Below are 13,488 nucleotides of genomic sequence, written 5' to 3'. Positions count from 1 at the left end.
AAGGAAAGTGCACACATATCATACGACGAAACAAAATCTTGTAGATTACTTGGTGTAATTTCTATTTCAAGGTTTTAATCCAGCCCAAATTCATTTTCACTCCTCATTTCGGTGTAGTTAGTCTGTTATGCATGAGAAGGACAAGGGAACAGAATGCAGAAAGAATTGCTGTGAAAATGTGTACCATATTAACTTCATTTAGAAAACAGTGATAATTAATAATTTTTATTGTTTCTTTTCACACATCACTAATGACTAACATGTGGAAATTGATCAATGATCTAGAATCAACTGCACACAGTCGCGAGAATATTTATATATGTGTATTATTGTACCATGGGTGGATCACAATTTGATATACCAATAGTACTGGTATATCAAATTGCTGTATACCAACACTTTAAATGCTATGTTATTTTTAATGTATGTGGTGTGTGTATGTGTGTATGATTTAGATGTTTAACGTAGCTGTAACAATTTTTAAGTCATATCTCTACGATGTCTGCAGTGTGACAGTCTATAGTGATGTTCAGTACTGGGGCATCATGCCGCAGACATGTAGCATGATGTCCCACCCAGTCACATTATCCTGACACCAGGACGACCAGTCCTAACACTAACCTCTTAATGCTGAGCGACAGCAAAAAGCAGACTTCAAGTATTTGCTTTTTAGTACTAGTTTTCTATAAATTATCAATAACTGAACTTACATGACCTGTTGCTATGTGTCACCCATTGGCATTACCTGTATAATACGACCATCAATATACATTTTTTAGAAAATAAATCATGATTAATTATAATAATATTTTAAGTAGCAATTTTAACTCAGATCACAACTGTAGTGAAAATTATGGATAAATTAGTAATGATTATTGCTGACTTCAAATCAAAATTAAGTGACAATTGAAAATTGGATTAAGTACCTACTACTGCACTAGACTGCAAGCTTGGCATGACCATATGAAAATTCCCCTTTTAATGTAACAAGAAAGAAAGAATGAAGATCCTTACAAGTAAACTCAGTCATTAAGAAATCTTCTGTTCAAAAATGTTATGCTCTTTAGTCTGTCAGATATATCCACTATGAGTACAAAGTATCAATCTGCACATAAAATGTGTAAACAAAACCAAATCTCTTCATTGTCACACAAATACTGTTAGTAATTTGACAAATACACAATCCAAAGCATGTGCAAGCTAAATCTGAAAAACTTAGTCCTAAAATTATTTTAAAATTTAGGAACTTCTTATTGATATAGTAATACAGCTGTAAAACACATTGGCACAGATGGAGAAAACCCATGGAACTGGTGGTTTTGGCCTTAATAAAATTAATTTGTTAAAAATCTATTGTTTTTAGTAGATAATATGGAAATATTTCCCTTCTGAAGGGGAAATATTTTGCATCATCTTCAGGGATCCGACAATCGTGAGAATACAAAGTTTCCACTTCACTCATGGAATATCTCCATATGTCAACTATACAAATATCTGCAATGGATGCAGAGTTATGATCTGGAATGGAAAATATGAAATTACATCAAAATCAGTAAAATTATTCCTACTAATTCCAAAATCAAACCTAATAAAGATGACAAAAATTTGCCTTTTACCATCTATATACAATTAAAAATACTACAGTAAGAAGAGAAAATAAATCTTTCCAGAATACTATTATAATAATCTCCCCTTACCACCACTATGGGGTTAACCATCTAAAGTATGTCCTTCAGTTTAAGCTTGTGAAAAACATCAAAGAGGATGTTATTTACAGGGAATGGTGGAAGAGTTTTAGTCATAATGAGATTAGTTAAATGTTCTGGAAGAAATGACTTACAAAATTAAAATAATTTCCTTTCTTAATAAATTACAAAAACACTAACATTAAAAGAATAGTTAGGCAACAGCAAACAACCTTAATCACCCTTCTAGTGGCAATATTACCACGTCCTCAAGGAAAGATAAACCATTCCCCTAACACTCAGACTGCACAAGCAGGAAATTGGACATCATCACAATACTGTGAGGTTAGGCCATGTAGAACTTAGAACAACTGTGTTACCTTACAAATGAAAAGTTTCCCCATGTGAATCCAGAAAAGGCTATAAACCCTATGCCTGAAGCAAGGGTATGCCATTATAAATCAAGTCTGGTGATCATAAGAGTGATTCTGCCTTGACTGAAAGAGGTCTGTCACTGGGCAACTCTTTTGTGTGAAAACCGGATTAAAGATGGAGAGACCATTCTATGTGAAGCATCTAGCCTCTCCTTGACAGCAAGTCTGCCTGTAATATGATGAAAATTGATGTACATGTGGTATCGAGAGCACCATCAAAAATGCTCCCACACCATGATGTCAATCTCTGGTAACTGCTCCAAATCTTTGAGATAATTTACCACCAACGTTGTCAATCAGTATTCAGATCATCCTTTTGTGAAACAGGTCCTTGTAGGCACAGGAAGTACTGTAAGTGACCTTCCTCTCCAGCACATTTAAGTCAGACCCCATTCCTCTGTATTCACCTTTGTACTGAGTCATGAAGCAAGGCAATTAATAAGCTCCCCAACTGAATGAAGTTGCATCTATGCCGACTGTAATCTATGATTATGGTTTCTGGAGGGATTCATGCTTCTATCCAACCACTCCTGCCACTTATGCAGAAAGTAATAGATCTCAGCCTACATCAAGATCTGATCACCCAAGAGACTGTAGCAGGCATGTCACAGGACCACAAGGTACATCTGAAGGGTGTGTGCATAAAAATATGGCAGAAATGGTGCAAATCTGTAACAGCAATGAGAAGACCAAGGAGCTGAAAGAACTCTCTTGCCAACATTGATGTCCTGAGAGAGATAAACTCTGAAAGTTAACTAATCTAAGCAATGTGCTTGATGGAAAACATGTACCAAGTTGATATCAGAATTTCCATACTAAGACAGATGAAATGCTGGGATGAAATCTGTCTTGTCCTTGTTCTGGAGAAACCCCAGCTAAGAAAGGAGAGTAAGGAGATGATCCCAAAACCAGAATAGGACTTACCCTTGTTTCTGCTGGATATCATCCAGGTACAATGCTGTTGCTGTGGAAGAAGTCATCATGAAGAAGGGGATCACAAAGCAAAAGCTCTTTTGCAAATGCCCATGGGCTGAGAAAGAAGCTGAGAGGGAATGCATAAAATTGATACAGCAACCTATGGTAAATAAAACTGATAAAGCAACCCATGGTAACTGAAATGAAGATACTTGTGAGTTGTGGATGGGTTTGTGAAAGTAATCATCAATACTTCTCCTGTTCCACAGAAAGCCACATTCTAAACATCACAACAGCAATGAACTGGTTCTGTTCCCGGCTTAGGTTGATAACTGGTTGGATCTTCAATTTTCCTTTAGCACCAAATCTGCCTTGAGTAAACACCTTTCTAAATTTTGATCAATTACCTATCAGCCCAGAGAATCTTGAACTTGATGGTTTACAGAAAACTGAATGCCTTATGTTGAAAAAGAACTTAATGTTCTGTCTGTATGGTACTAATTTGTATGCATTCATGCTTGCTAACAAATCACAAATTTAAATACTCAGTCTAAAATATTTCAGCCATCAATACAATTTTCTGCACAGGCATATCCACAAACTAAAGTAAAAAAGAAAATGTTAATTTTTTATTAACACAAACTGCCTTGAAAATAAACTACTTCACAGTAAATCCCAACTATTAAGATTCCACTCAACAGTTTTGTACCTTGCACAGGATCTGAGTTTTAATAAAGGGAATTTCCTAGGTTTTCCTTACTGGTCATCCTGGTACATTAAAATAGACCTGATATTTCTTATGTACTGCCAACAAATTTTTTAATTCCCCTTATCCTGGTGTATGAATGATGGGTGTAATTTTGGTCATAGAGTATAAAGCTTGGCCTTACTTCTGGTGTACATCTCTTAAAAAGATCACTAGTTCTGATTATTTTCACTTCCTTGACTTCAAAGATGAATTCGAAATTAAACTAGCCAAGAACTTTTATGAAACGTTTTTATATATTTTATAATTCATCAATGGCACTTTCGGAACAATTGTTCATTAGTACCAAAGCCTCAAACAAGCCCCCTCTTCCTTTCATCCAATGGTGAAATGTGAGACATTTTAAAAATGCACATTGCAACTTCTCAACATTGCAACCAATGTTATAGAAAAAGGTCAGGAACATTTAACTTACCACAATTATTTCTGAGATGACAATGATAAATTTACAGTTTAAACAGGGATGGAAAAGGTCAAAGGTTAAAAGTCTGCTAATTCTTCTAACATCAGTACAGAGATGCATGCAAATGCTATATCATTTTTCTTTTACTTTTGCACAAATTTATTCAAATAAATATTTTTGCCATATTTTCCTTCATTTAATCCTACAGTTTTAAATTTTAAATGATTTTTACTTCATGTCTTAAGACGTTCAATTCTCCAATAATTAAGGTAATTTCAAATACAATAATGCCACAAGATATACTGCATAAACAAGAGAAAAACATGCATAATTAGCTTGTTTTCATGCATAGCATCAATATTAATTTATCACTTTACAGAGAAAATCAATTATAATGATATGAAAATGTGAAAAGCAATTGCAAAAATGTTGATATTGGTCTTAAGGTTCCACTCTACAGTTTCGAACTTTACACTGTGTTTAATTTCTCAGGGTATTTTCACTGGTTATCCCTCTAATTTAAAACAGACCTGATATATCTAAGGTATAGTTTAAATAATGTTTAATTCCATTTATTTTGGTGTATGATTTATTGGCATTATTTGGATTACAGTCATAGAGTATGCACCTTGGCCTTACCTCAGATGTGCAATCCTGAAAAAACTACTAATCTCACTTGTTTACTTTCATTTCCTGGACTTGGAGATAAATTGGAAATAAGATCTAGTTAAGAACTTTTTTCTTTGTTTTTGTCATTATTTTATAATTCATATGTTGCACTTTCAGGAGTCAGTATTGTCAATTCTTCAGCCGTTAGTATTGTTAACTTTAAAAAATTCATTTTCTCTATTGTCATAACTGCTAAAGTCAACATAATTTGGTCTAATTCAAGCTCATTTTCCCTACTGTCATAACTGATAAAGTTAACAAGTTCAATGCTTCAGCACATGACAGCAACCATTTCAATCAGCTGTCTGCTTTAGACAGCACACTGTTCCCCTAAAACCTCTTTCAGAAGTACTTAGTAACTGTACAGGAATCATGATCTACTGCATCTTAACTTTAGGCAAAAAAATAAATGAGAGGTAAGAGAGATAAACAATAAAAACAGTTGATGTCATGAAAACTCACTCTATCTAGGAAGCACTGCAGAAACCACTTAATGGTGTACAGCCCAGCATCAATGCCCTCTCGTTCCTACAAAGAGAGTATAATATGCAAGTGTTCATGAAACATGACATTCATGAAATGCATTAAATAGTAATAAAAGCAATAAGCTGCTTCCTGCATGTGGCATATTTTTTATCTCTCTTAAGCTGGAGATTACATTTAACATATTAATGCAATGCTTCACACCAGTCAATGGCATTACATCAAGATTCTGCTGAGGGATTATAACGCTGCTGCATAAATATTAATGACACTAAATTAGGACATTATTTAACATGTCAGTTAATGACACAATAGTATTGTAAATTTTAGAATTGTGCAAGTTATGAAACAATTGATTAGCATACTTAAAATAATTATTGAGAAAATGCTAGGTTTCATTCAGTGTAAACTACTTGTGTAAGATACATACAACCAGCATCCCTAAAAAGGATTTATGCATCAAAAAAAGATTTCCAGGAATTCAGTATAAGACCAATCAAATCTTTTTAACTGCAGAATGTTGAAACTATCTCTGATATTCTTGAGTGCTATGATTTTCAAATCAGACATAGAAGCAGCCAAACTGGATGTAAGATTGGCACTATTTTCAGGAGATTTAGTGACAAGGTTTTCAATATATTCATTACAGTGACTACAATGGAAGTTTGTGAGGCACCATTTTCATGTAGGACAAATGAGATATCATAAAAAGTCTTTTGATGAAGGACAGAAACAACAAAATTTTCAAGATGGCCACCTGTGTCAGTACTATTGTATGTCAGATTGGCATCATTTGTATTCAGGTGGCACTATAGAGTTTCACATTTTGCATAGGGTTAGGATTTTAAACACAAAGGAGCAGTCATTTTAGTTGGCAGTGTGCTTAAATCATGTAAAATTTCCAAAAGTACAATATCCAAAAGAAATATCATCCACATTACATTAATGTAGCATAGAGGTATGCAAACATTCTCTCCACTGTGCATGTTTTAAATGCAAACTACTTCACCTTACATACGTCACTCTCTCAAAAGTACATACTATCTGGTGAGCGCCACCATAAAGAAGATGTAGGTATTATTTTTGTATGATTTAATTATGTTTATATGGCTGAAACATTTAAGTCGCAAGCATCAAAACAATCCTTATGAATAATTCTCCTGCCTTCTTCCCCACAGAACAGTATTTATGAGTGTCAGAGTCTCTAACAAGTCCAGCCTCCCCCCCCCAAGATAAAAGTGAGCTATTTTAAGAATGCACATTACATTTTGTAAACATAGCAACCAATGTTATGCTGAATGACAGGAACATGAAACTAGCCAGAATTATTTCTGAGATATCAACAATGAATTTTACAATTAGAAAAGGGAGGTAACTCATCAGCTTCATAAAGGTCAAAGGTCAAAGTGTAAAATATTTGCCTATTGTTTAATATGGAAGAAGCGAATTCACTTTCTCTTCATTTATTTTTTTATTTAATTGCAAATAAATGAAAAGAAACATTTTCTCCATATATTTCTGTCACTTATTGCAACAGTTTTAAATTTAAGTTGACTCTATTCCTATATTCTAAGTCTTCTAATTTCCCCATAATTAAGGTCACTACTCACACAAACATACCTCATGGCAAATTATGTAAGCAAGAGAAAAATGATCATAATTAGCTTTTTTTCATGCTTAACATCAATATGAATGTACCATTTTATTCAGAACATCATACATAATTATATGAAAATTAAAAAAAATAATTGCAAACATTTTTTTTATTTTCTTTAAGGTGGCACTATACAGTTTCGCATTTTGCATAGGGTTAGGATTTTAAAGAAAAAGAATGTCCCCGGCTTTCCTCACTGGTTATACTGGCTATTTAAAAAAGACCTTGTATATCTTAGGTATAATGCAAAGAACCTTTAATTCCCTTTATTTTGGTGTATGATTGATGGGTGTACTATGGGTTATAGAGTATACAGCTTGGCCTTACTTCAAATGTGCACCTTTCAAAAAAGTGCTAGCTCTACTTGGTCATTTTCACTTCCTGAACTTCAGAGGTAAATTGTACAAAAAAGAGCCGATAACTTTTTTTTACATTTTATATATTTGGTAATTCATTCATTGCACTTTCAGAAGCTGGTATTGTCTAGTCTGGCAAAATTCATTTTCCCTATTTTAATAGCTGCTATGTATAGTGTACTTTAGACTAATTCAGACTGATTTTTTAACACAAGGGGGCAGTCATTTTAGTTAGCACTGTGCTTAAATCATGTAAAATATCCAAAAGTACAATATCCAAAAGAAATATCATCCACATTACATTAATGTAGCATAGAGGTATGCAAACATTCTCTCCACTGTGCATGTTTTAAATGCAAACTACTTCCCCTTACATACGTCACTCTCTCAAAAGTACATATTATCTGGTGAGCGCCACCTCGGCAAAAACTAGACAACCCCATGTCGACATGACCATCGATCTTGGTGGAGTAGCAATAATAAGAGCTTCAAGATGGCCACTGTGATGGCCATAATGGATGCATGAGCAGCACCAATTTCAATTAGACCTTGAGATGAATGTGTGTGTAAAAGGTTTTATGGTAGTCCTCCGTGGAATTTAAGTGGAGTGGCAGTAACAAACTTGTGCTTACGGACTGACACACCGCGATGGACAAAAGATCCTCACATAAGCTCTTCTAGTTAATCACCAGTAGAACTAAAAGGTGAAAGAGATCACAAATGTTCCTCACTATGGGCAATGATCAATCATTAAATTATTTCAACTTGTCATTGGGTATTACAAGATGATTGTGTCAATTAGTCAAAGTGCATTACAAGATGACTGTATCAATTAGTCACAGCGCATTAAAAGATGACTGGTATCAGTCATAATGCATTACATGGTGACTGTCATTTAGTCATACTGAATTACAAGGTGACTGTTTCAATTAGACAGTTCACTACTAAATGACTGTATCAATTAATCATACTTCATTACAAGGTGACCATATCAATTAGTCATGGTTCATTACATGGTTACTGTATCAATTAGTTGTAGTTTATTACCAATCATAGTTCACTACAAGGTGACTATCAAATGATCATAGTTCACTACAACTTGACTGTATCAATTTGACTCTTAAAATAAATTAAAATGCTGATAATACTACAAATCTTTACAAGCTGTACATCATTATTATAACATTACACTAGAGACACTTAGGTACATTTAACATTACCAGATGCTTTTTAATTTTTGGCAGAAATTTCTTCAGTATTGTATCATGGTGTTCCTGGAACCTCATCAGCTTGGGAAATTTGTGCATGAAGAAACCTGGAACCAAATTGAACTATCATTCATATAACGAGTAGAATATTCAACATTTCTACAGTCAACTGTTCTCAGATACTTCATAGCAATCATTTCAACAATAAAGTATTTTTTTTAAATCAACTAAAATAGACTCTCAGTTATCCAACTCCATTTATCCACATACCTGGTATTATAACTCCATTTATCCACATACTTGGTATTATCTTAACTATTCTTCTGGTCCCAGCCAGCTGCAATTTTTATTTCTTGAATTTTGACACAAGTCAGTCAAAACTTATGTACTAATTAATCGAAAAGATAGTTATGTTAATAGCTTGTCACCAATCCAACAATTGACACATCTTTTGATAACCCCATTATTAATTCATTTAATGGTAGTAATTTTATGTCAAGTAGGTTTGAAAAATAGAATTTGAAAAACTATAAAACCCATATGAAAGCTACATTCAACTATACATGTAGTTTTCAATTTGTTAACAATCACATTTATTTTTCCTCCAATTATCAGGCACCATTTTCTAAAACATGAATTTTATTTCTTTTCAGTGACTTCTTTCTTTTTAAACATCTCATGATTGTGCAGCCTAGATGCAACACTGCTATTTATAGTACTAAGAAGTCGACATAGAATTTTTCTTTTCAAACTGTTTTATACTCTTACCATGCATTCCATGTTTCTTACTGGTGAATAACTGAGACAGGCCCCAGAATGCATCCTAAAAACAAGGAAGATTTGAATAAATCACATAATATTTGCACACAAAAAATAATTTGTGGACATCAAAACAAAGATCATGCAAGAAAAGGATGTTCCATTTACTTATCAACACTGATTAGGTATATTGTGGTAGATTTTTTTGTTTCCAACTACTTCATTTTAATAATCTGCAGAAAATCAAATACTTCAAACTGTAAGGGAGTAATGTACATGGTTCTTCTTAATTCCAAAACATCCACCTTGATCTGCTTTTGGGTTTAACATGAGAAAAAGCAATTAAAGTATCATGGGTTACATTAACAAAGGTGATGACTTTTAAGTCTAGGATGCGAGAGTATGTGATAGCCTTTAGGGCTATGATCTGAAAGTAGGTGATGGCCTTTAGGGCTAGGATCTGAGAGTAGGTCATGGCCTTTGGGGCTAAGATCTCTGATCAGGTCATGGGTTTTTGGACTAGTGTCTGAGAGTAGGTGATGGCCATTAAGACTGGGATCTGAGAGTAGGTCATGGCCTTTAGGGCTAGGATCTCAGAGTAGGTCATGGCCTTTAGGGCTAGGATCTCAGAAGTAGGTCATGGCCTTTAGGGCTAGGGTCTCAGAGTAGGTCATGGCCTTTAGGGCTAGGATCTCAGAAGTAGGTCATGGCCTTTAGGGCTAGGATCTCAGAGTAGGTCATGGCCTTTAGGGCTAGGATCTCAGAAGTAGGTCATGGCCTTTAGGGCTAGGATCTCAGAAGTAGGTCATGGTCTTTAGGGCTAGGATCTCAGAGTAGGTCATGGCCTTTAGGGCTAGGATCTCAGAAGTAGGTCATGGCCTTTAGGGCTAGGATCTCAGAGTAGGTCATGGCCTTTAGGGCTAGGATCTCAGAAGTAGGTCATGGCCTTTAGGGCTAGGATCTCAGAGTAGGTCATGGCCTTTAGGGCTAGGATCTCAGAAGTAGGTCATGGCCTTTAGGGTTAGGATCTCAGATCAGGTCATGGTCTTTATAACTAGGATCTGAGAGTAGGTCATGGCCTTTACGGCTAGGATCTCAGAGTAGGTCATGGCCTTTAGGTTTAGGATTTCAGAGTAGGTCATGGTCTTTAGGTCTAGGATCTCAGATCAGGTCATGGTCTTTATAACTAGGATCTGAGAGTAGGTCACGGCCTTTAGGCCTAGGATCTGAGAGTAGGTCATGGTCTTTAGGACTAGGATCTGAGAGTAATTGATGACCTTTAAGGATCGGATCTGAGAGTAGATCATGGCTTTTAAATCTAGGATCTGAGAGTAGGTGATGGCCTTTAAGGCTGGGATCTGAAAGTAGGTGATGGCCTTCAAGGCTGGGATCTGAGAGCAGGTGGTGGCCATTAAGGCTGGGACCTGAGAGTAGGTGATGGCCTTCGTTTAGGTCTAGGATCTGAGAGTAGGTGATGTTCTTTAAGGCTGGGATCTGAGAGTAGGTCATGGTCTTTAGGACTAGGATCTGAGAGTAGGACATGGCCTTTGAAGCTAGGATCTCATATTAGGTCATGGCCTTTGGGGTCAGGTATTCAAGCCTGGTCATGGCTGTTGTCTAAGTGCTGTATGCATTTCTTACTCAACCTATTGTACCTTAAAGATAAACAGTGTGAGGATTTGTGAAAGCGTGCACTGAAGTTGCTTGTGTTCCAAGACAGTTTAATTCTTCAACTCTAACCTCTTCATTAAGGTACATTAAAAGCAGGGCAGCTATCTCACTCATCCCCTGGCAGTATCCAACCTCAGTATTGTACATGGAATAGGCTGCTAACACATGGAACAGGGCCTGTTGCCTGGAAACAAATACATATTCAAAGTGACAATATCACTGCAGAGATAAATTCTAAACTTCACTAACATATTTTAAACAATCCTATAACATGTCACAGGAACTAAAATGTTTTCTGCCATTTGCAGTTGTGGTTCACTTTTCAGACTTTTGTAAGGAAATGTGTCAGGATAGAGGTGTTGCTAAGAAATTCAGTTGTAAAAGAACTCTGACACTCCCTCATAACACTGCAGATGCAGAAAGATCATTTTCAATGATGAAAAATATCCAACAACATTTTAAGTTCCAGTCTAATAAAAGAAAAGATGAAAACAAATGACACATTCAAACCCTACAATAAACTATTAAGATTTTAAGTTCCAGTCTAATAAAAGAAAAGATGAAAACAAATGACACATTCAAACCCTACAATGAACTACTAAGATCTTAAGTTCCAGTCTAATAAAAGAAAAGATGAAAACAAATGACACATTCAAACCCTACAATGAACTATTAAGATTTTAAGTTCCAGTCTAATAAAAGAAAAGATGAAAACAAATGACACATTCAAACCCTACAATGAACTACTAAGATTTTAAGTTCCAGTCTAATAAAAGAAAAGATGAAAACAAATGACACATTCAAACCCTACAATGAACTACTAAGAGCAGTAAAGTCTGCAACAACAAGTTAATTGTGTATTCCACTGTCCATGGATTTTTGACACTTTGCAAATTGTTATAAATTTAATGCCTATATGATTGTGATTATGTATGTGCACATATATGAATGTGGGCATTTGCGATAATGATATAAAATAATGCTATATCTAGCAGCTATCTTGGGAATTGTATTAAATGCTTCAAACAAAAAAATTATTTCTAATATCTTTTATTCAAATATGAATCTCCAGTCATTTTCTACTGGATTTTATGAGGATACAACTTATTATAAATTATAACTTGTACAACTTATTTATTTCTAAATATTTTAGTTCTGCTGATGATCTGTCATTAGTAGGTCCTTATATCACATGTTTAAGGAAATTATTAAGATATGCAAACATTTTAATACACATCTTTCAAATTACCATCTCTTTTCTGTACATATTTCTTAACAATCAGGCTCTTACATATGAAAACCTTATTTGGTCATATTTTACAACCCAACTGATCACATGATGATGACAAGACAACAGATATTTGTACATTCGAACATACTTTAATGTAAGTATATTAGTTGTTCTTTGAATATCAAAATTAGGTTATTCAAAATCTTATTGCTGTGCAATGTATTTTGCACTCCCATGAACAAACTTAAATACATGAATATTTAAAAACATGAATATATAAAAAGAACAAGTAGTTATTGAGTTCCTTGTAATTTTTATGCATTTTGTTTTAAAAAATTTGTTTTAAGAAAGTATGTATTTTCAATGGCGACAAGGATATCCATTAGTAAGAACTGATTCTTGAAATTTCTGGATTTATATTAGTTTAAATTCTCAGATAACAGAAAGTTTACTTTTTAAATGTGTTACAAAATTTTGCTTTTAACAATGCCATACACATTCAGTAGTTGTATGTTTCCCCACACAAGACACCGAAACAAAAGGTTATATTTAAGTAACATTTATATTTTAATTCAGTTGCATGGACCATGCAGTCTCAAATAAAGAATTATCATCTTAATTGAGTCACACATACTGACCTTCCCCATTATTCGGAAAGTTGGCAGGTAGGAATATTGAAGCCTTGTATGTAGCATTTGAATTTTTGAAGGGCAGTGATTTCGTCAGGGGTTTAATCCTTATTGGTCGACTTTTGTTTCAAGATCTTTCTCAAACCTTTTCAGGTGAATCAAAGTATTAAGTCAATGTGACACAAGCTTACACACGATTTCACAAATTAAATACATGCAGATATTAGAATTTTTTCAATGATGTAAATATACCCAAGTTTAAGTTCTAGTTCACAACATACAGAATTTTATCTCATCAGAAAATCTTCGAAGAGATTGCAACAGCATTACACAAGATTAAAAATAGGAACAATTCCATTAGAATGAAATTGTTGTCATCTCTGAGAAAAGCATGTGGTCATTGGAACAAGTAAACACTTACATTTACCACTTCACTGTTACATTTGGCATTAATCATCTTTTAGGCCATTCAAGTTGACTGCCCTAATGTATTTTTCCAATTTCCTTATTCCTGTCCCTTCCTACTGCATTACTTTTCTCTTGAAGATGTATATCATCAGTTTTACTCATTGCTCTTTAAATACAAGGACTGAATGCACAAATGTTTACTGTGCTGTTACTAAAC

General features: G+C 34.4%; 1 protein-coding gene across 3 annotated transcripts in view; it reads right to left on the bottom strand.

Moving 5' to 3' along the window:
* LOC149769995 (USP6 N-terminal-like protein) overlaps window positions 1-13,488 on the bottom strand; it is an 84,171-nt gene that overhangs the window by 18,267 nt on the left and 52,416 nt on the right. For all 3 annotated transcript variants that reach the window (XM_089949554.1, XM_089949555.1, XM_089949556.1), the window contains exons 9-12: window positions 11,073-11,187; window positions 9,342-9,396; window positions 8,586-8,680; window positions 5,335-5,400 (exon numbers count right to left, since the gene is read on the bottom strand). In XM_089949554.1, coding sequence (XP_089805680.1) covers window positions 5,335-5,400; window positions 8,586-8,680; window positions 9,342-9,396; window positions 11,073-11,187 — 331 coding nt within the window. The remainder of the gene's footprint in view (window positions 1-5,334; window positions 5,401-8,585; window positions 8,681-9,341; window positions 9,397-11,072; window positions 11,188-13,488) is intronic.

The sequence above is a fragment of the Sinohyriopsis cumingii genome, unplaced genomic scaffold, assembly GCF_028554795.1.
Source record: "Sinohyriopsis cumingii isolate HCF-2022 unplaced genomic scaffold, ASM2855479v2 utg002887l, whole genome shotgun sequence".
Classification (NCBI taxonomy): domain Eukaryota; kingdom Metazoa; phylum Mollusca; class Bivalvia; order Unionida; family Unionidae; genus Sinohyriopsis; species Sinohyriopsis cumingii.
Note: the sequence above shows the minus strand (reverse complement) of the source record. Positions and strands in the feature narration are given on the sequence as shown.